Raw genomic sequence first — 19,506 nt, forward strand, 5'->3', positions numbered from 1 at the left:
TAGTCATGAGTTTTCCCTTTATTCTCTTAATATGGCAAGTAATATGTACTTTAAATACTTAAAAATGGATACATTATATATAGAAAAGTGCATAAATTATAAATGTATTGTTGGATGCCTTTTCAAAAATTGAACAAACCCATGTAAATAGTAGCTAGATCAGGAAACAAAACCTCCCTAGCACCCTAGAAGCTCCTTCATGCCTTCTTCCACTTATAGATTTCTTTTTTTTTTTTTTAAAAAAGACATTTATTCAGCATCACAGACTATTACATTTAGCAATCAACAGCATGGATGCAAAAAAAAAAAAATTGACATTAAAACCCTTTGTTGGAATGCTTTACACTTTCCACAGGAGACTAAAATAACCCATTATGCAATTAGTTGCAAATACAGTCCTCACGTTTTTTGCCCATACACATGAGTATTTGTCTAAAACATGTCTTCTTTGTAGCAGCTAGGTCCTGCCACCTGTGCTTGGCTGAGTTCACAAATCTGTTGTAACCCGTAGCTTCCCTGTCACTTCTCTGGCTCTCCTCTCCTGCTAAGCTTTGTTTCCTAATTAAAATTTTCTGGCACTGCCATAGCTACTGCTGCTACTGGAACTGCCTTAGCCACCTTGGTTTCGTGGTTTGGCAAATATTGGCCTCCGCCACTATAGGGGCCAGAGCTTCTGCCTCCAAAGTTTCCTCTCTTCATGGGTACAAAATTTGAAGACTGATTGTTGTAATTGCCAAAGCCATTGTAGCTTCCACTACCTCCAAAGTTGCTTCCATCATTACAAAATCCATTATAGCCATCCCCACTGCCACCACGTCCACCACCAACACAGCTGCCACCAAAGCCACCACGACCACTGAAGTTTCCTCCATGACCAAAGGTGTCATTCCTACCAAAACCACCTCCATGACCACCACCAAAGTTTCCAGAACTGCTTCAATATCTTTGGCTGGATGAAGCACTAGGCATCTGTTGCTTTGATAGGGCTTTTCTAATTTCACAGTTGTGACCATTCATAGTATGGTATTTCTGAATGATAATCTTATCCACGGAGTCATAGTCATCAAAGGTTACAAAGGCAAAGCCCCTTTTCTTGCCACTGCCTTGGTCAGTCATGGTTTCAATCACTTCAATTTTTCCATACTGTTCAAAATAATCTCTTAGGTGATGTTCTTTAGTGTCTTCCTCCTTTTCTTTTCTTTTTTTTTTTTAGATGGAGTCTCACTCCGTCCTCCAGGCTGGAGTGCAATGGTGCAATCTTGGCTCACCGCAACCTCCGCCTCCCAGGATCAAGCGATTCTCCTGCTTCAGCCTCCCAAGTAGCTGGGATTAGAGGTATGCGCCACCACGCCCAGCTAATTGTGCATTTTCAGTAGAGACGGTGTTTCTCATGTTGGTCAGGCTGGTCTCGAACTCCTGACCTCGGGTGATTCGCCCACATCGGCCTCCCAAAGTACTGGGATTACAGGCGTGAGCCACCGCACCCGGCCTTCAGTGTCTTCTTTAATGCCACCAACAAATATCTTTTTTACAGTTAAATGGGCACCTGGTCTTTGAGAATCTTCTCTTGAGACAGCTCTCTTTGGTACAACTCTTCCATCCACCTTGTGTGGCCTTGCATTCATGGTGCATCCGCCTCCTTCACAGTGGCATACATGACAAACCGGAAGCTCCTGGAAGGCTTGCTGTTTGGATCTCTCATTACCACACAGTCCGTGAGCATTCTCCATTGCTCAAAATGGCTTCTCAGGTGCTTATCAGTTGTTTCAAAGCTCAGCCCTCCAATGAAGAGCTTCCTCAGCTGTTCGGGCTCTTTAGGACACTCTGACTTAGATATGGCAGGGAGAAGAGAGACTTTAACAATGCTTCTTTGGCGGCGTCCATGGGCAGAAACGTCCACTTACAGATTTATAATGTTAAATCACCTTTGCTTTTCCTGTAACAAACAAAACCCAGTCATAGTGTTTCTTTTTTTTTTGAGACGGAGTCTCGCTCTGTCACCCAGGCTGGAGTGCAGTGGCCAGATCTCAGTTCACTGCAAGCTCCGCCTCCGGGGTTTACGCCATTCTCCTGCCGTAGCCTCCCGAGTAGCTGGGACTACAGGCGCCCGCCACCGCGCCCGGCTAGTTTTTTGTATTTTTTAGTAGAGACGGGGTTTCACCGTATTAGCCAGGATGTTCTCGATCTCCTGACCTTGTGATCCGCCCGTCTCGGCCTCCCAAAGTGCTGGGATTACAGGCTTGAGCCACCGCGCCCGGCCAGTGTTTCATTTTTTAATATACTCTTGATTTGATTTCCTAACGCCTTGTTTAGGTTTTTATGTATCTCTGTTCATGAATGTGATTCGCCTGATAATTTCCTCTTTCCTACCTTTTTTTGGTTCTGGTTTCAATGTCAAGTTTATACTAACCTAACAGAATGAGTTGGGGAAATAGTCCTTTTTCTTCCCTATGGAAGAGTTTGTATAAGATTGAGATGATCCATCATGAAAGTTCTGTAGAAACCACTGATAAAACTTCTGGGCTGCACGAAGTCAAGGCTATAGTGAGACGTGATGGTGCCACTGCACTCCAACCTGGACAACAGAGTGAGACCCTGTCTCAAAAACACAAAACCAAAACTAAAACCAAAAACTTTGGGGCTATTTTTTTTTCTCTCTTCTGGGCTAGATATTTTTTTTTCTTTTAAAAAACTTTTCATATAGAAAATTTCAAATTGTATACAAAGAGAGTTTGTACACAAACATATACACACAAACTCTAGTTTATCATTTTTTCATTTTTTGAGATGGAGTCTCGCTCTGTTCTCCAGCATACATACTGTACGATTCCGTTGTATGTAAAAAAAGCATACATACTTTGTATGTAAAAAAAGCATACATACTGTACGATTCCATTTATGTAACATTCTTGAAATAACATGACTATAGAGATGTAGACTAGATTAATGCTTGCCAGAAGTAGGTATGGGAGAGGGAGGGTATTGTGGTTATGTAGGGGTAGCAACATATAGTGCTGTGATTGTGGTAGTGGCATAGCATGGAGACACACACTTGCACACGCACACCCACACACAAATGCACACATGCATGCATGCACGCATATGCATGTATAACTGGTGAAATCTGAAAAAAGCTCTGTGGATTGTACCAATGTCACTTTCCTGGTTTTGACATTGAATTATAATAGTTGTGCTAGATGTGAATATTGGTGGAGGCTGGGTGAAGGGTGATGGGCCTCCAGGTATATTTTATTTTTTCAAGTTTCTGTGAATCTACAATTATTTCAAAATTCAAAGTTAAAACAAATGTAGTTAGTTTGTGGACCTCTGACACTGATCCTGTGAATGTTCACTGAAGTGCTCTTTGAATGTGCATCTTTGCATGTATGGTTTTACATTGATATTTCGTGACTGCCCATAGCAAGGAAATTAGCAGTAACACAATTTTTGGTTTGTACATTTTTCCACATCAGTGTCCAAGACCACAAACTGTATTTTTTTGATGTCTGGAAACAAAGTGGATTAGGGGAACTGTACCCTACCTTGGTCTTTTTCTTTCTCAGTTAGGCTATGGCCCTTCCCCCTTTAGGTGTTTGAAGGGAATATATTGGTTTTGTCTTTTTCTCTGCACCACATAAAGTCCAGAAGTGTCTGTAGAGGCCTGGAACTCGCTGCTGTTTCAAAAACGAGCTTTCTCACTGGTCTCCATCCAGGGTTTCCGCCTTTCTCTCCTATACATTAGGAGTTTCAGTCTGGTCACATAAGTGAGGGAAGTGGGCAGGGTGTAAGAGGATCTCATTCATTCAACATGTATTTATGAAGCATCCTTGTGCCAGACTGGGTGCTTGTCACTGGACTTAGCAGATACCAGGACAAGCCTCCTTAGAACTCACGGTTCAGGGGAGGCTCTTCTTAATGTGACTAATTCATGATCAAAGGGTGTGCACATTAAAATTATGAGGTAAACATACAAATTGTATGCTAATTTCACATAACAGGCAAGACCTGAGAAGCTCCCAGAATCATGGTCCTATGTCTTAACTCTATCTGTCAGGAGCCTTAACCCCGCCTGTTAGGAACTGTGGCTGTGCTCAGAAAAGATGATGAGGATGACCAGGACAGACAGTAGGTGCGAGGACAGGGCAGAGAAGACCTTGGTGACTGCCCAGAGAAGACCTTGGTGACTGCCCAGATGTGGGATGTGACGAGGATTCTGATCCATCTAAAGCAGGGGAGACTCTCGGTGGGGACCTGGGTGACCCTTCCACTGAGCACTCTGAGTGATGTGTATGTGCCCTGCAGGGACACTGACTGACTGGGCCTGAGCTCTTGGGAAGGGCAGGGGTGGGTCTGTAGGACAAGACTTGCCTCTGTTGGTGGGAAGTGGTGGGAATGAGGAGGGTGAGGGTGACTGGGAGAACTCTGGTCTGTTTTTGTCTCCTGGGGAATTTGGGCCCTACCCTGGGAGACAGATGTTCAGGCCCCCACTTGTCCCTCAGGAGGATTGTGTGTGAATGACTAGCAGATGGCAAAGGCCTCTGACATGGGGCATGAGACTTGGCCTGGAGTCACTGAGAGGGTTGTTTAGGGGCTTAGCTGGAGCTCAGGGAACAGTATGGTGTGCTCAGGGCGTGCTCCAGGCTGGGGGATGGTAGTGGTTCCAAGGTCAGGCACTGGGGTCAGAAGTTAATCATGACAAGTTCCCACTGTGTTGTAGGCAGAGACGATGGCTTGAGTCTCAGAGGTAGGGATATTCACTGTGAAACCGGAGCAGACTCAGCCTCTCCAAGGTCATATTTTGGCTACAGAAATCAGCCCTGCCAGGGGTGTCAACAACCCTTGCCAACAACCCTAACATTTAGTCATGTGCACAGGGCTCACGACAAACACATTATAAAAGAATCAGGTTCTCCCTCATTGCATCTTTCTCAGGCAGAACAGACTGGGCGGCTTTTCTGGGCAGTTTCTTCCCATCTGTGTGCTCCCTGCCGCGGTGTTTGCAGATGACCCTTCCAGGGTCACTATCCATGGTGCTGATGTCCATGAACTATTGAAGGGCTGGTGAGTTGTGATCTTCCAGTCACATCTCTTTTATTGTTTGTTTTTCTTTTCTTTTCTTTTTTCTTTTCCTTTCTTTCTTTCTTTCTTTTCTTTTCTTTCTTTTCTTTCTTTTTTTTTTGAGATAGAGTCTCACTCTGTCAACCAGGTTGAAGTGCAGTGGCATGATTTTGGCTTACTGCAACCTCCACCTCCCGGGTTCAAGTGATTCTCCTGCCTCAGCCTCCTGAGTAGCTGGGATTATAGGCATGTGCCACCACGCCTGGCTAATTTTTGTATTTTTAGTAGAGCCGGGATTTCGGCATATTGGTCAGGCTGGTCTCAAACTCCTGACCTCAGGTGATCCACTCCTGTCGGCCTCCCAAAGTGCTGGGATTACAGGTGTGAGACACCACACCTGGCCACATCTCTCATTCTTAACAACTGAGCTTGTCACTGAGGAGAAGGTAGAGAGGTACTAGGGGCATGGAGAGCCCTCCATCTCCCTCTCTCAGGACCTGGATGGTGCTGGGGATGTCACTACAAAAACTGACGCCACAGTCAGGATAACCCTATCCAGGTGCCCATGTGTAGTTTGTAGTGAACAATCATGATAAAATGGCCTTGAGAGGAGTGATGGATAGAACAAGCACCTCTCCAAGATGCACACATCCTCATCCCAAGATCTGTGAATACAGCACATGGTAAAAGACACTTAGCAGATAAATGAAGGATAATGACATGGGGAGATTATTGCGGTTTATCCAGGTGGGTCTAAAATAACCATAGGTCCCTTCCTTACGAGAGAGGGAGGCAGGGAAGTCAGTGAAGATGGAGGCAGAGCACAGAGAGGTTTCAAGATGCTGTACTGCTCGCTTTGAAGACGGAGGAAGGGGCCAAAGTTAAGGATGCAGGCGGCCTCTAGTAATTGGAAAAGGTGAGAGAACAGACGTTTCCCTGGAGCTGCCAGGAAGAACAGAGCCAAGTGGACACATTGTTGTTGTTTTGTGCCACTAAGTTTAGCAATGGAGTTGTCATCTCTGTTGCTCAGGCCAGCGTGCAGTGGTGTGATCAGAGCTCACTGCAGCCTCAACCTCCTGGGCTCAAGTGATCCTTCCACCTCAGCCTCCTGAGTAGTTGGGCCCAAGGCACACACCAACATGCCTGGCCTGTGGGAATTTGTCACAGCATCAACAGGAAACTGATACAAGAGGTGTCACCTTGTCTCATCTGACAATGTGTGCAGGCGGGCTAAGAAGTCATTTAGAGCTAAATCCTGATGTAAATTTGCAGGTTGTTTTTCCTTTTCCCATCTCATGGCAAACAACCCTGGACAGTGGCAGAACATCCTCAGGAACCATGGCTCTGTGCTTTAGTGCAGGTATGTGGTGGACTGCAGGTATGTGGTGGAGCTGCAGGTGAGGCCTGAGTGGAGGGCCCTGCAGGCCAAGGAGAAGAGGAGACAGGTGGTCCCATTGCCACGGGAGACTGCATGAGCTTTCGGTGAGACAGCCCCGTGTCTCTGACCTGGAAGCTCCTGTGTGGAGAGGGGGATTGTTCAGTGAGATCCACGTCAGGCGGTAAAGTGGGAACCGATGGGAAATAATGGGCTAGAGTCCCAGGTAGTGTCTGGAAGGATCTTACTCCAGGACTAAATTCTGGGTCTGTCCTCACCTTGATTACTCTGACAGCCCCTCTGTGTATCCCCTGATATGGGTAAAGATGTCCTGAGCACTGGCCTTTTGGACAGAGAGTAAACCCAGTGGCCAGGGCTAGGCACTGTAGATCCCTGGGGCAGTGTGAGGACAGCCGAGAGCTTGGCTGGCTGGGCAGCGCTCCTGTGAATCCCGCCCTTTCCTGTGCAGGGTCCCCCCCATTCTGAATCCCAACCCCCTATTTCTGCCTCCCAGAGAAGAGAGACTGGGGTCGAAATAAGTTGGAGTGACATTTTCCCTGTGTGACCAGGAGAGAATAGATATGGAGTTTCAGGTGAATTTTTGCTAAGTTCCCATGAGCAGAAAAAGAGCCAATGAGAGGAAGGGTCTTTTTATTGAGATCCTTTCCAGGTGACTACGGGTGGGCCACAGGCCCATTCACTTTCTCTGCAAGCCCCCGCTTCCTGTGGTGATGGGAGGCCTTTGTCCTGGCCCACCCTGAGCCCAGGGCAGCCTGTCGGGGTCCTCGGATATTCAGCAGGGATTCCCCATCCCTCCCTGTCCCCAGGCCCCAGTGTCTTTTCAGGACTCAGAGCTGGTTCTCTGGCTCAGGCTCCATGTCCTTCCCCATCCCCAGGGCTGGGGGTTCGGGACGCTCCATCAACCCCCAGGAGCAGCTCGCAGAGGAACCTAAGAAGCCACATCTCCTTTGCGGTCCATCCGGCAGTAAACGTTTGTGTCATGTTTTAGCATTTCCTGCAAAAACAGAGAAGGGGCCTAAACCCCTGTAGCCTTCTCAGAACAGGGTCTGGTGTCTCCCAGGCTCTGGGCCCAGTCAGGGCTGTTCCGGGGCTGAACCTGGCTGTGCTCGGGGTTCCTGCTCTCAGGCCCCTCCCTCTTCTGCTCACCACCCACTGTTCTTATTTTCACAGCAGTTTCCTGGATCTCAGAGCTCAGCCAGTGCCAGTCGGGACAGATCCTGGGTCCCCTGGGGCCTCTGGGACCAGAACATCCGTGGCCCACACTCACCTCATAGATGGGAGCGGCTGTCCTGGGGCCGGGTTGGGAGGCCTGGGCAGTGGAGAGAGGGGACATCTGTAGACAGGGATGGAGGGTCATGGAGGCCAAGCCTGCAAGTTTCCTGTCTCTGATTGGCCAGGATTTACTTCCCTGTGTCTACTTCTGGTCGTTTCCACTCAGGAGTGACCAGCTCTGCCCCTGAGCTCAGCCTCCCAGTGTGGACACAGCACCCTGACCCTTTTCCTGGCTGGGCCCACCGCACACCCTTGTTAATGTGGGCCCCTGACTGACGGTCCCAGTGTCCACTCTGCACCTGCCGGACTCCAGGGGTCTCCTCAGGCGATGGAGGGTCCTGGGGAGGGGTCAGCACAGGGAGTGGGTGGTCCCGGCCCTGTAGGGAGGCCGAGGTCCTGGGCAGGGCTAGCCTTGCCCTGTGTGTTCTGGGGGAAGGTGGATCTGTGCTGTGCTCGCGGGCTGATGGTCCCTCTGCCCAGAGCCTGCACAGCTGGGACCCCAGTAGAAAGGGGCTGGGAGGGGACAGGCTTACCAAGAAGGCAGAGCTGTGGGAGGGACCACGGCCTGGAAACAGAGACAGGAGTGAGTAGCAGGATGGGAGGAGAGCCTTTCCCCCTCTCCAGGAAGGCATGGGGTGTCCTCAGCTCTAAGATACCTGAGCAGCTGAGGTTGGGGAGGTGACCCCTGACCCAGAGCCCACAGGTCAGGGCTGACCCGGCCAGTTGGGGCCCCCTGTTTGATGTTTTATGAGCTCCTCTTTGCAGCCCCCGGGAAAGGATCAGAGCCTCCCTGGGAGTGACTGGCAGGAGCGGACACTGTGGGGTTGGCCTAGAGGTTCCCAGCCATACCTGGGCTGAGAGGACACTCACCAGGGGCAAGGACTTGGGGCTGCTGCTCCTTGAGGTCACGCTGGATGCTGGTTCTAGGAAAGATCAGGGTCCTTTGGGAAGGTGCCGGGTTAAAAGTCACAATTTTGGAGTTAGAACAGGGGACAAGAAGGGAACCCCATTTTCAAGGATGGGCATGGAGATCTCCTGTCTCCCTCAGGTTTGTGTTAGGGGGAGCCCAGCAGAGGGTAGCTGAGGAAAGGCTTTAGGAAGCCACGTCTGTCCTGAGCAGAGGGGAAGGACCCTCAGGCAGATGCTGGGCCAGGAGAACATTGACCCAGGGACCCAGGAAAGGGACTGAGGACCCAAGGAAGGAACCAGATCATGAAGGTTTGCCTAAGAGGAAGGGTCAAGGCCCCAGAGGGAAAACAGGGCCACTCGTACAGGCCACGGAGGGGACTGCAAGTGTCTTGGATTCTCCTGGAACTCAGTGTCCTGAGTGGTGATGCTGAAATGGGACAGCGTCCTTGTCCTCTCTCTCAACCGCTTGGCAAGAGACACAAAGGACGCTCCAGGACATGCTGGTGTGAGGCCCAAGTTCTCCCATCTCACACCTCAGGGCTTATGGTTACCACATCAGCTGTGGGGGGCACTGACCCCACCCAGCCTGTCCAGGCTGGTCCACTCCCCATTGTGTGACGATGCCCAGGATCTGGAACCAGGAAATCCCCCTCACTGTGTGGGTGGATTCAATGAACAGTGGGAGGTACCAATTACAGAGCCCCCCTTCCTCCCTCCCTCCTTCTCTCCCTCCCTCCAGGCAGCTGTGGCTTTGCTGTATGAGGGAACTAGGGCCACACTCAGGGGTGGGGCCTTAACTAGGCCAAATTCACAGAGGAGGAAGCTGTTGTGGCAGCAACCTAGGGCCAGGAGCTGACGAGAGGGGAGCTGTGGAATAACAGTGAAGGATCCCTGGGGACTTGGGAGGCCATGGAGAGCCTGGTCATGAATACAGGACAAGGTCTCCTTTCTCCAGGCCTAGAGTCAGCCTAGGGGGTGGGAGGAGGATGGGAAAAAGCTGTGGTACCTTCTAGTTTTGGCAAGGAGCAGGAAATACACCAGGGCGGCCACCAGCACCACTCCGACCAGGACCCCGGTCACCATGCCGGCAATGGCCCCCACAGGAAGGCCTGGGGCATTTTCTCCTGCAGAAAGAAGAAGGCAAAGTCTATCCCAGAGGAAACCACAGGGGCCTTGCAGGGAAGGTGTGCGGTCAGGGGAGAAGGAGATGCCACGGGGCCTGAGTGCGGTCTGTTGTGTTGTCCTCATCACGGATTCCCTTGCTTTCCACAGTGGCACAATTTTCAGCGGGTTTCACACACTGGGCAGCACCAACTCATACATTCTCCCAGATGTGCTTGCACCTCACCCTGCTCCTGTGCCTTTTAGTCCCTCCTTCTTCTCGCATCATGCCTCTTCCCTCTGTTTCTCCTTTTCCTTCCCATGACACTCACAAAGGGCAGGCCCTCACCATCAACTCAATGCTGATGAGTGGGGATGATGTTCATTGACTGTTTTTGGGGGAATTCCATGTACCAGGCACAGTGGGTACCAATGTACCTACAGCTCATCTCATCCTCCCATCACCTTGAGGGAGAGGAGCATCACCCCCAGCTGCAGAGTTAGCATCTGAGACTTATAGCACTCAGTAAGTCAAGGAAGGTCACAAAACTTGTAAGTGATACAATAAAATTTGTACAACATTCCAGGCTGGCCCCAAGGTCAGCTGTGAGAAATCAGAACAACAAGGGGAGGAGGGGTCCTGCAGAGATGGAGTGAGAGGTCTCAGGATGAGAGAGCTCAGGGTAGGGTTTGGAATTTGCTTGTGTCTAAGACACGGGCTGGGAAATAAGCTTCCAGGCTCTTTCAGAAAACTGACTGCCTCTACCAAGGGCCTAGGGCCTGTGCTCCAGGGATCCACTTACCAGAGACTGTGATTGTCTTGACTGTGATTGTACTGAGGCCAGTGGCTGAGTTATGGGCGAGGCAAGCATAGGATCCACTATTATCCACTGTGATGTTGGCGATAAGGAGCTTTTGTGTGTGTTGCTGGAGCATTCCACTGACAAACCAGGAATACTGTGTGGGTGGGTTAGAGGCCACGTGGCAGGAGAGGTTGAGATTTGCCCCTGGGTGGTAATAGGAGTCTGGGGGGGAAATGGTAGGAATGCCTGGTCCATCTGGAGCAAAGAGAATAAAGCCATAGATGATATCATCAGAGGGAAGGGGAAGCTGCTGGTCTGTGGAAGAGCCACAGTGTCCCTCTGAGCCAAGTCATAACCTTGAAGTCCTAATAAAACCCACTCTATCCACTGAATCTGGGTCTGAGACATTCACCTGTTTCTCCCATCACAGGCTGTGGACCCTGAGCCTCCCAGGACAGGAGCAGCCCCTCCTCTCCTATTCTTGGTCAAGGCTGGGTCTGCCCAGGTTTGCTCGGGACAGGAAGTCATGGCCAACCTGGGTGAGAGTCTGAGTCCTTGAAGCTGAGAGGGACCGAGAGGCCTGGCCTCTAGCTGTGTAGATTTGGGCTGGTGGCCTGGGCCACAGAGGAACAGAAGATGCTCACAGAGGACGTCCAGGGTGACTGGGTCACTGCAGCTGGCACCCACTGGGTTCTGTATTTCACACTCATAGGCTCCTGCATCATTCCTTTTGACACTGAGTAGAGTGAGGGTCCTGTTACCATTGGACAGCTGCAGCCTGGGACTGACTGGGAGGCTCTGACCATTTACCCACCACAGGTAGGTTGTGCTATGAATGTCAGGTTCACAGGTGAAGTCTACAGCATCCTTGTCCTCCACGGGGTTGGAGTTGTTGCTGGTGATGGAGGGCTTGGGCAGCTCTGCTGTGCAGATAACAGAGAGAAGATTGCCCTGTGTGGCACCTGTGATTCCTCCACAGGCATATTTTAATCAGAATCAACATCTCCTATTCTTTGGCCAACCCCACTCCTTAAAAGACCAAGACAGGGCTGGGTCGGTGGCTCACGTCTGTAATCCCAGGACTTTGGGAGGCTGAGGTGGGTGGATCACGAGGTCAGGAGATCGAGACCATCCTGGCTAACATGCTGAAATCCCGTCTTTCCTAAAAATACAAAAAATTAGCCAGGCATGGTGGCAGGTGCCTGTAGTCCCACCTACTTGGGAGGCTGAGGCAGGAGAATGGCGTGAACCCAGGAGGCAGAGCTTGCAGTGAGATGCAGTTGCATCACTGCACTCCAGCCTGGGTGACAGAGCGAGACTCCATCTCTCAAAACAAACAAAACAAAGAAACAACAACAAAAAAGACCAAGACAGACGTGTGTCACAGACAGATGCATGACCGTCTGAGGGCTCAGAGCCTGTGAGGCTGCCTGCCTGTGAAAGAAGCAGAGACTTTCTCAATTGTGAATTGAGCAGCAGCATTGGGTGGTGGACAGACAAGGACCAGGAGTCACATCCCCTGGCACCTCTCCTGTTCCTTCCCTGATGGCTGACTGCTTGGCTGACCTTGGGGTCCTCACCTGGAACACGCAGGTGCTGAGGTCTCAGAATTACAAGGTGAGGTTGTTCTTTCCAGGTGTGTCGTGGTGACTGACGTGATACAGTGAGTAAATAAAAGTTATAGTAGAAGGCCGGGTGCGGTGGCTCACGCCTGTAATCCCAGCACTTTGGGAGGCTGAGACGGGCAGATCACCTGAGGTCAGGAGTTCGAGACCAGCCTGGCCAACATGGTGAAACCCCGTCTCTACTAAAAATACAAAAATTGGCTGGGTGTGGTGGCACGCCTGTAATCCCAGCTACTTAAGAGGCTAGGGAGAATTGCTTGAACCTGGGAGAGGGAGGTTGCAGTGAGCCTAGATCACACCATTGTGCTCCAGCCTGGGTGACAAGAGTAAAACTCTATCTCAAAAAAAAAAAAAAAAAAAAAAAAAAAAAAGAGAAAAAAATAAAAGAGCAGAATGGTGATTTCCAAGGGCTGGGTGGAAGTTGCTCCTTGGGTGTGCAGTTTCAGTTATGTAAGTTATGGAGGTTCTAGAGATCTGCTGTACACCTTGGTGTCTATAGTTAATAGAGTTTGGGTATCTCTTATGCATAAGAGCAAAAGTGTTTTGGATTTCTGATTATTTTTTATTTTGGAATATTTGTATTACAAGTATCGGTTTATCATCCCAAATCTGAAAATCCAAAATTTCAAAATGCTCCAGTGAGCACTTCCTTTGAACATCATGCCAGTGGTCAAAAAGTTTTGGATATTGGAGCATTTTGCATTTCGGATGTTTGGATTTGGGATTCCCCATCTGTAATAGTCCATTTTGCCCTTAAAAATTTGTCAGGAGTTTAAACAAAGGAGTTATATTCTTACTTTAGTGAAAAACAAGAAATTTGGGGGAAATATTTAAACTTTTTTCTATCAGTGGAAATTATTATTAATGGTCTAAAGATCTAAGGCAATTGCTGGCTGTAGTATTTCTCTTGATAACACAATAAAGTTTTGGTCTGCTAAACGCTGAAGACCAGCATAATCATGTTAAGCTCAAAGAAAGATGCTGACTTTGGTTTGAAATCAGTGACTCTCTGGGCAGAGAGAGAATTGTGAGTCTTGTTAGGAAGACAGAACTGGTCAGAGGGAACGTCTGAGATGTCTCAATAATACATAGAGAAGAATAATCCCAAATTAGGAGATGTGATATGTGTTATGTCAGTAAATTTAGAAAGAGCACTTATCTCAGTTTCCTGTGCAGAGTTAAGCAAAATAGGAAGGGGCCCAAAACAGTCATATGAAACGCCTTCCTCCTTTTCTCTAGACCCTGGGAAACACAACTAGAGTTTGATTAAATTATCTCGAATTGGGCAGAGTCTAAGTGAGATGCCAGTGGCTTGTGCATCTCCCCACCTGAAGACCCCATCTTATGATAATGGCATCATCATGAGGGACACAGGTGTGTGTGGAACAGGCAGTGAGCCCACCAGACAGCACAGGGCTGGCCAGCTCCACCTGGTCCCAGGAACCACCAGTATCCCATTACATGTATGTTACAGACTTTGTAGTTGTCCTACAGCTACAAAATATAAAATATGCCATTGTCAATACAAAATATTGAATGTGAAGTTGAATATGCTGTTCCACTATTTTTCCCCACTTTTTTTTTTTTTTTTTGAAACAGAGTTTTGCTCTTGCTGCCTAGGCTGGAGTGAAATCACATGATCTTGGCTCACTGCAACCTCTACCTCCTGGTTTCAAGCGATTCTCCTACCTCAGCCTCCTGAGTAGCTGGGATTACATGCGCCTGCCATCATGCCCGGCTAATTTTTTGTATTTTTTGTAGAGACAGGGTATCACCATGTTGGCCAGGCTGGTCTCAAACTTCCGACCTCAGGTGATCCACTTGCCTCAGCCTCCCAAAGTGCAGGGATTACAGGCATGAGCCACCACGCCCGGCCTTTTCCCACTCTTTTAAAACTTTGCTGTTTCAGGCCGGGCGTGGTGGCTCACGCCTGTAACCCCAGCACTTTGGGAGGCCGAGGTGGGTGGATCATGAGGTTAGGAGATCGAGACTATCCTGGCTAACATGGTGCAACTTTGAAGCAAGGATGATTGTAGTCCCTCCCTAAAACTAACTCCCTCTTTGTCAGGGATTGCCTTTGTAAAACTAATGAAACATTATGAGATTAGCATTATGGGAGGGGCCCAAATTGTGCTAAAATGTAGGCATAGTTTCTGCAGTCCCTGACTTCTCAGGACGCATGTGTCCAGAAGTCACGAGATTTGTGACTTCCCTAATTGTTCCCATAGATAACATCACTATTGTAGAACCTGAGATTGGTCTTTTGAGATGTTTCTCAGACTTTTGCATTCTGGCAACTCACTGACTCCACCTGGACCAAGACCCATGATTCAGTGGTCTTGTGGCCCCCACTCAGAGATGGTTTCAGCACACCAGGATCAGTTGCCACATCCCTATGATTTTATCCCCAACCAATCAGCATTCCCCATTCCCTAGTCCCCTGCCATCAAACTATCCATGAAAAACGCTAACCTCAAGCCTCCAGGGAGGCTGATTTAAATAATAATAAACTCCTGTCTTGCTGTTTAGCTCACTTAGCATTAATTAAACTCTATCTTGACTGCAATATCGTGGTCTCAGTGAATTGGTTTTGTCTGTGCAGTGGCAGGAAGAACCTGCTGGGCAATTACAAGAGTAGGTGGAGGAGTCACTCGTCCCTGTCCTGTGGCCTGTTCCACGTGTTGGCCTCATGGAGGGAAAGAGCCCTGGGTGGGGACACAGTGGAAGCTCGTTCTCCTGGTGACCTGGGGACACTGGCTCATGATGAAGCCTGGCAGGGGCTCTGATCCAGCTGATTTCTGTGCCTTTTTTTTTTTTTTTATTGTCCCAGAGTTGGGCCAGGCCACAGTGTGAGTGGGAAGGGAACAGAACAGCCAGTCTTGTTAGAGGGAGTTACTGGGGAATACCTAATGGTGGAGGAAGCTGTGCAGGGTAGGGGTATCCTCACTGTTGTGAAGGGGGATGAAGATAAGGGACAAGGGGGAGCAGAGATAGTCAGAAATTACATGGCAGTGAGCTGTGGGGACTACAGTGACCTCACGGACCCCAGCGGCCAGGAGACCCCTGGTTATTCTGGAACCAGGACCAGGGAGCCCTGAAAACCTTCCCACAGATGAGCTGTGCCAGAGTCCCATGAGATGTGGTTCTTGGGGTAGCTTTAGGGGCAGGGGTTAGAGGAATGCAACAAGGATCCTGGTCCCTGGAGGGACAGGAAACAGATGTGGCCAGAACATTCTATGATTCTGCATCCGAGATCTGGTCTCTGAAGAGTTTATGAATTATTCATCATTCATTCATTTCCTCCTTCATCAGAGAACTACTGAGTGTGTGTCTCTCATTGGGCCCTGGGCTGGTGCAGGGTGTGAGTGGGGAGTGAAAGCAAGGTTGTTTCTTTCATCCTCTCGTAGGAGTGACACTGACACATCAGGAAACACAGGATTTCAGGTCGAGTGAGGGCAGTGGTGCGCATCGGAGAGGGAGGCCTGGACATTCCTGGCACTGACTCTGTTGACACAAGGGATTTAGTTCCAGGTTAGGCTAATGTGTTAGGCTACTTTTTGTTACTATAAGGAAATGTCTAAGGCTGGGTAATTTATAAGGAAAAGAGATTTAATTGGGGCAGGGATCTGCAGGCTGTACAGGCACGGCACCAGCATCTGCTTGGCTTCTGGTGAGGCCCAGCAAGCTTACAATCATGGTGGAAGGAGAAGGGGGAGCAGATGGTGTCATGTGGCAAAAGCAGGAGCAAGAGAGAGTGTGGAGGTGCCACACACTTTTAAAGAACCAGATCTGTGAACTCAGAGTGAGAACTGACTTGTCACCAAGGGGATGGTGAGAAACAGCCCCCATGATCTGAGCGCCTCCCACCAGGCCTCACCTCCAATGCTGGGGATCACATTTCAACGTGAGATTTGGAGGAGATAAACATCCTCACCTCCAACGCTGGGCATCACATTTCAATGTGAGATTTGGAGGAGATAAACATCTTCACCTCCAATGTTGGGGATCACATTTCAATGTGAGATTTGGAGGAGATAAACATCCTCACCTCCAATGTTGGAGATCACATTTCAATGTGAGATTTGGAGGGGATAAACATCCAAATTATATCAGGAAAAATTGATTAATTTTCCACTTGCCCCTCACTCTCCAGACCAAAATCTCCCCCTCTGAGTTGTGGATGCCCAAGAAAAAAGAAAGAGGACTTATGACAGGTCTCAGGTCTGCAGATGTCTAATGATAGTCCCAGCCATCCCCTGGTGGAGAAGAGGCAGCTGTGGCTGCAGAGAGACCTCGTATGACTCTAATCTGACACCTATGACTTGTGTGACCCTAGTTAGTGACTGTGTCTCCCTGTTCCTCAATTTTTTTTCAATAAGTAGGATAAGTGCTATTTGACTGTGAGGTTGTTTGTGAATTAATCTCAAAATATTTAGAATTACTTGACCTCAGCTGTGTATAGAGGAGCTGCCCAAATGAACAGCATCTATGCTTATTCACCTCCAGAAGAGAGGTCTGTGGGCCTGATCCCTTGTGGAAAAGGAGCTGCCGGGAGCATCTTCTCTCTTCTTTTTCTCCCCCTGGGGATATTGAACTTCCCATGGAGTCACCTAAGTTCCCCTGGGCAGTGGGCTCATGCCCTAGTCATCTTGTCCATCTGTTCACTCCATGCTGAGTCTAAGGTGAAGGATGAGGCCCTGTCCTTGCCCAGAAGAAGTTCTTGGGGCTGGACCCTGGCTGATAACCAATTCCAGGAGCCATGACCCTCAGACAGCTGGTAAAATCTTGCTCCCAGTCAGCCCTGCCCAGGAGGTCTCACCCAGCCCTGGCACAGGATCCCTAGGGTCCCCAGGGTCACCTGGAGTCAGGAATCTGGGACAGGGATTTGCACAGAGGCTCAGCTCTGGGAAGAGCTGAGCTTCTCTGTGACGATCCTAGGGGGTCCCGTAGGCCAGGCCCTGACCCAGTTCTCCAGGGTCTTTCCTAGGGTCAGGTCCAGGGAGAGGGCACAGTGTGCTTGGCTGACACTGACCTCCCCCTGCTGAGTCCCCCCACCCGACTGTCCTTCTTCTGCCCCGAGTGTCTGCAGGGTCTGGATGCAGGAAAAGAATTCTGATCTGTGGGAGTTTGTCTCCCCCGTGTGTGTCCTACACTAAATGCCCAACCCCCAACACAGGATGTAATGCAGAGGGGACACAGGCACAGCCCAGGCCTGACAATCCAGTATGTAGGAAGTAGAACTGACCCCAACACCCAGAGGTCATGGGGAATCACTCACGGTATACCCGGAACTGGCCAGTTGCTTTTTCATTCACAAGATCTTCCTTTATGGCTTGTATGGTGTAGGATCCTGTGTCATTCTGGGTGATGTTCTGAATCAGCAGGGATGCATTGGAGTATATTGTCTCTCGACCGCTGTGTGCGGGCCCTGGGGTAGTTTGTTGAGTTCCTATTACATATGATCCAATTCGATGGCTGGCATCCACTCTTTCTCCTTTGTACCAGATGTAGCCAACAAGATTCTGGGGCAAATTGTGGGCAAGTAGAAGAACCTCCTTCCCCTCTGCGACATTGAACGGCCTGGATTCAATAGTGAGCTGGGCAGTGGTGGGCGGGTTCCAGAAGGTTAGAAGTGAGGCTAGGAGGGAGAAAGCCTCTGTCAGTATTAGGACCTACGTATTGGGATGGAAAGATGGGGCCCCGGGTCCTGAGAGAGTCTCTTCACCCCTCAGCCTTGGAGAGTGTGTGTGTCCACTTGGTCAAGATCAGTAGTGTGACCTTTCTTCCTTCAGCACCTCTGACCTTGGCATTTTCCTGTTTGGAATTCCCTTCCCCAGGGGTCTGCATGGCTCCCTCCCCACTGGCCTCAGGTCCTGCTCACAACAGGGCATCTTAGGGAGACCCCTCCGCTGACACCTCTTCTAGAGACACTGGGTCTTCCCTTTCTGACCTTTTTCTGCTCTGTTCTCTCCGGGGCTCTTGTCAACACCTGATCTCACATTCTAGATCTCTCTGGGTGTCTGTCTTCATCCCGGCGAGAGTGTGAGCTCTTTGAACACAGAGACTTGTCTGATATTTGTTGTATGCCAGTGCCTCAAATTTGATTGCAAATACTCGTAGATGAGTTGATGAGTGGTGGTTATTTTGCAACTTGTGGTTGGTGGTCAAGGGCAGGGTTTAGTGCCCTGGTTATATTTTTATTTAAAGTGTCACCCTGATTAATTCTTATTCTTATCATTTTCTGCTTGTAGTGACCAGTAATGATTAAGTTGGAAAACACTGATTTTCCTCCCTCTTATCAATCCCAGTTCAATGTGATTGTCTTGTTGTGACCTGTGTCCCTCTCTGATGTTCTCTCCCCTGAGGCTCCAGCAGAAGCCCTCTGTCCCCTTTCAGAGCCTCGTCCTCCCCAGGAGACCCCAGCCATTCTCTGTGATCCCTCCTCCTGCCCACTCCCAAGAATCCTCCACTCACCTGCGAGCAGAAGCCCCTGCCAGGGGATGCATTCTCTGTGGGGAGGAGCTGAGGGGGGCCCCATGGTCTCTGCTGCCTGCTCTTTCCTCCTCTGTGGAAAAGAGCCTGGGCTCCAGGAGTGCTCTGTCAGGGCTGCTGTGACTGTAGGCTCTGCTGTCCTTCCTCTTTCCCAGGGCAGGAGCACTTTCCAGGGTCATGAATGAAGCTCTGCCCCGGTCACTTCTCTGTCCCCTCCCCTCTCAGTTTTGCCTCCTTTTCTGTTCTTCCTTTTTCCCTTCTGTCTACATTTGAGTTCCCCAGACCAGGCTCTGAGAAGCAAGGCTTATTTGGACCCCCGTCTCGTAACAGGACGACTGTCCCTCCCCAGCGTGGACCTCTGCTACACCTTGGCCCTGGGTCTGTCAGCACCATGCAGAGTCCCTGGGGTCCCTGAACGTGGTGTTATTTTCTCTGTGACAGAGAAACCCCTTTGTGTGTGCGGGGTCTTCTTACTGTTCTCACATGTCTGGGAAGGTTGGATTTACTCCCAGCAAGGAGGTCACAGAGACGTCTGGGGTCCTAGAAACGGACCCATCTAGGGCTAAAGCCCGGGTCTAAGATTCTGAGTTGTTCTTTCTGCAGAGCTATGTGACTCTAATTTCTTTGGAGTAACCGAGAATGAAGCTGCACGGTGCTGTAGCTTTATGTCATCCACACACCAGACATTTCTAGGCTGACTTTATGATTTTCTCTCCAGCTTGTACCACCTTTATTATTATATATTTCATCATTTTTTCTAAATACATTTAGTTTACAAAACCTCCTGTCCTAGTAGGGATCGGTGGCTCAGATCTGTGATTGCAGCTACTCGAGAGGCTAAGGTGGGAGG

At 49.5% G+C, this 19,506-nt stretch overlaps 1 protein-coding gene across 18 annotated transcripts; it reads right to left on the bottom strand.

The window, feature by feature from the left end:
* Window positions 1-7,067: 7,067 nt before the first annotated feature.
* LOC104676073 (carcinoembryonic antigen-related cell adhesion molecule 3-like) lies at window positions 7,068-18,927 on the bottom strand. Of its 18 annotated transcripts, none has more exons than XM_030942831.1 (9): window positions 18,639-18,927; window positions 17,443-17,802; window positions 11,301-11,462; window positions 10,540-10,794; window positions 9,642-9,759; window positions 8,597-8,667; window positions 8,260-8,291; window positions 7,722-7,787; window positions 7,079-7,469 (listed from the first exon to the last, which is right to left on the bottom strand). In XM_030942831.1, exons 1-9 carry the CDS (start codon window positions 18,700-18,702, stop codon window positions 7,383-7,385), a joined length of 1,215 nt encoding a protein of 404 aa, XP_030798691.1. In that variant the 5' UTR covers window positions 18,703-18,927; the 3' UTR covers window positions 7,079-7,382. The 18 variants fall into 18 exon arrangements, with proteins under 18 accessions (XP_010379083.1, XP_030798691.1, XP_030798687.1 ...); XM_030942827.1 differs by having other exon boundaries at window positions 7,079-7,448; window positions 7,722-7,763; window positions 8,597-8,649; window positions 11,184-11,462; XM_030942824.1 differs by having other exon boundaries at window positions 7,722-7,763; window positions 8,597-8,649; window positions 11,184-11,462.
* Between the last annotated feature and the right edge of the window lie 579 nt (window positions 18,928-19,506).

The sequence above is a fragment of the Rhinopithecus roxellana genome, chromosome 12 (assembly GCF_007565055.1).
Source record: "Rhinopithecus roxellana isolate Shanxi Qingling chromosome 12, ASM756505v1, whole genome shotgun sequence".
Lineage (NCBI taxonomy): Eukaryota > Metazoa > Chordata > Mammalia > Primates > Cercopithecidae > Rhinopithecus > Rhinopithecus roxellana.

Excerpts from the sequence above, each read along its gene's own strand:
- LOC104676073 (XM_030942820.1), bottom strand. The coding sequence starts at position 18,702 with ATGGGGCCCCCCTCAGCTCCTCCCCACAGAGAATGCATCCCCTGGCAG. Across the intron at positions 17,803-18,638 it reads GCAGGGGCTTCTGCTCGCAG|CCTCACTTCTAACCTTCTGG; the intron begins GTGAGTGGAGGA and ends TCTCCCTCCTAG. Across the intron at positions 9,760-10,539 it reads CAAGACAATCACAGTCTCTG|GAGAAAATGCCCCAGGCCTT; the intron begins GTAAGTGGATCC and ends TTCTTTCTGCAG.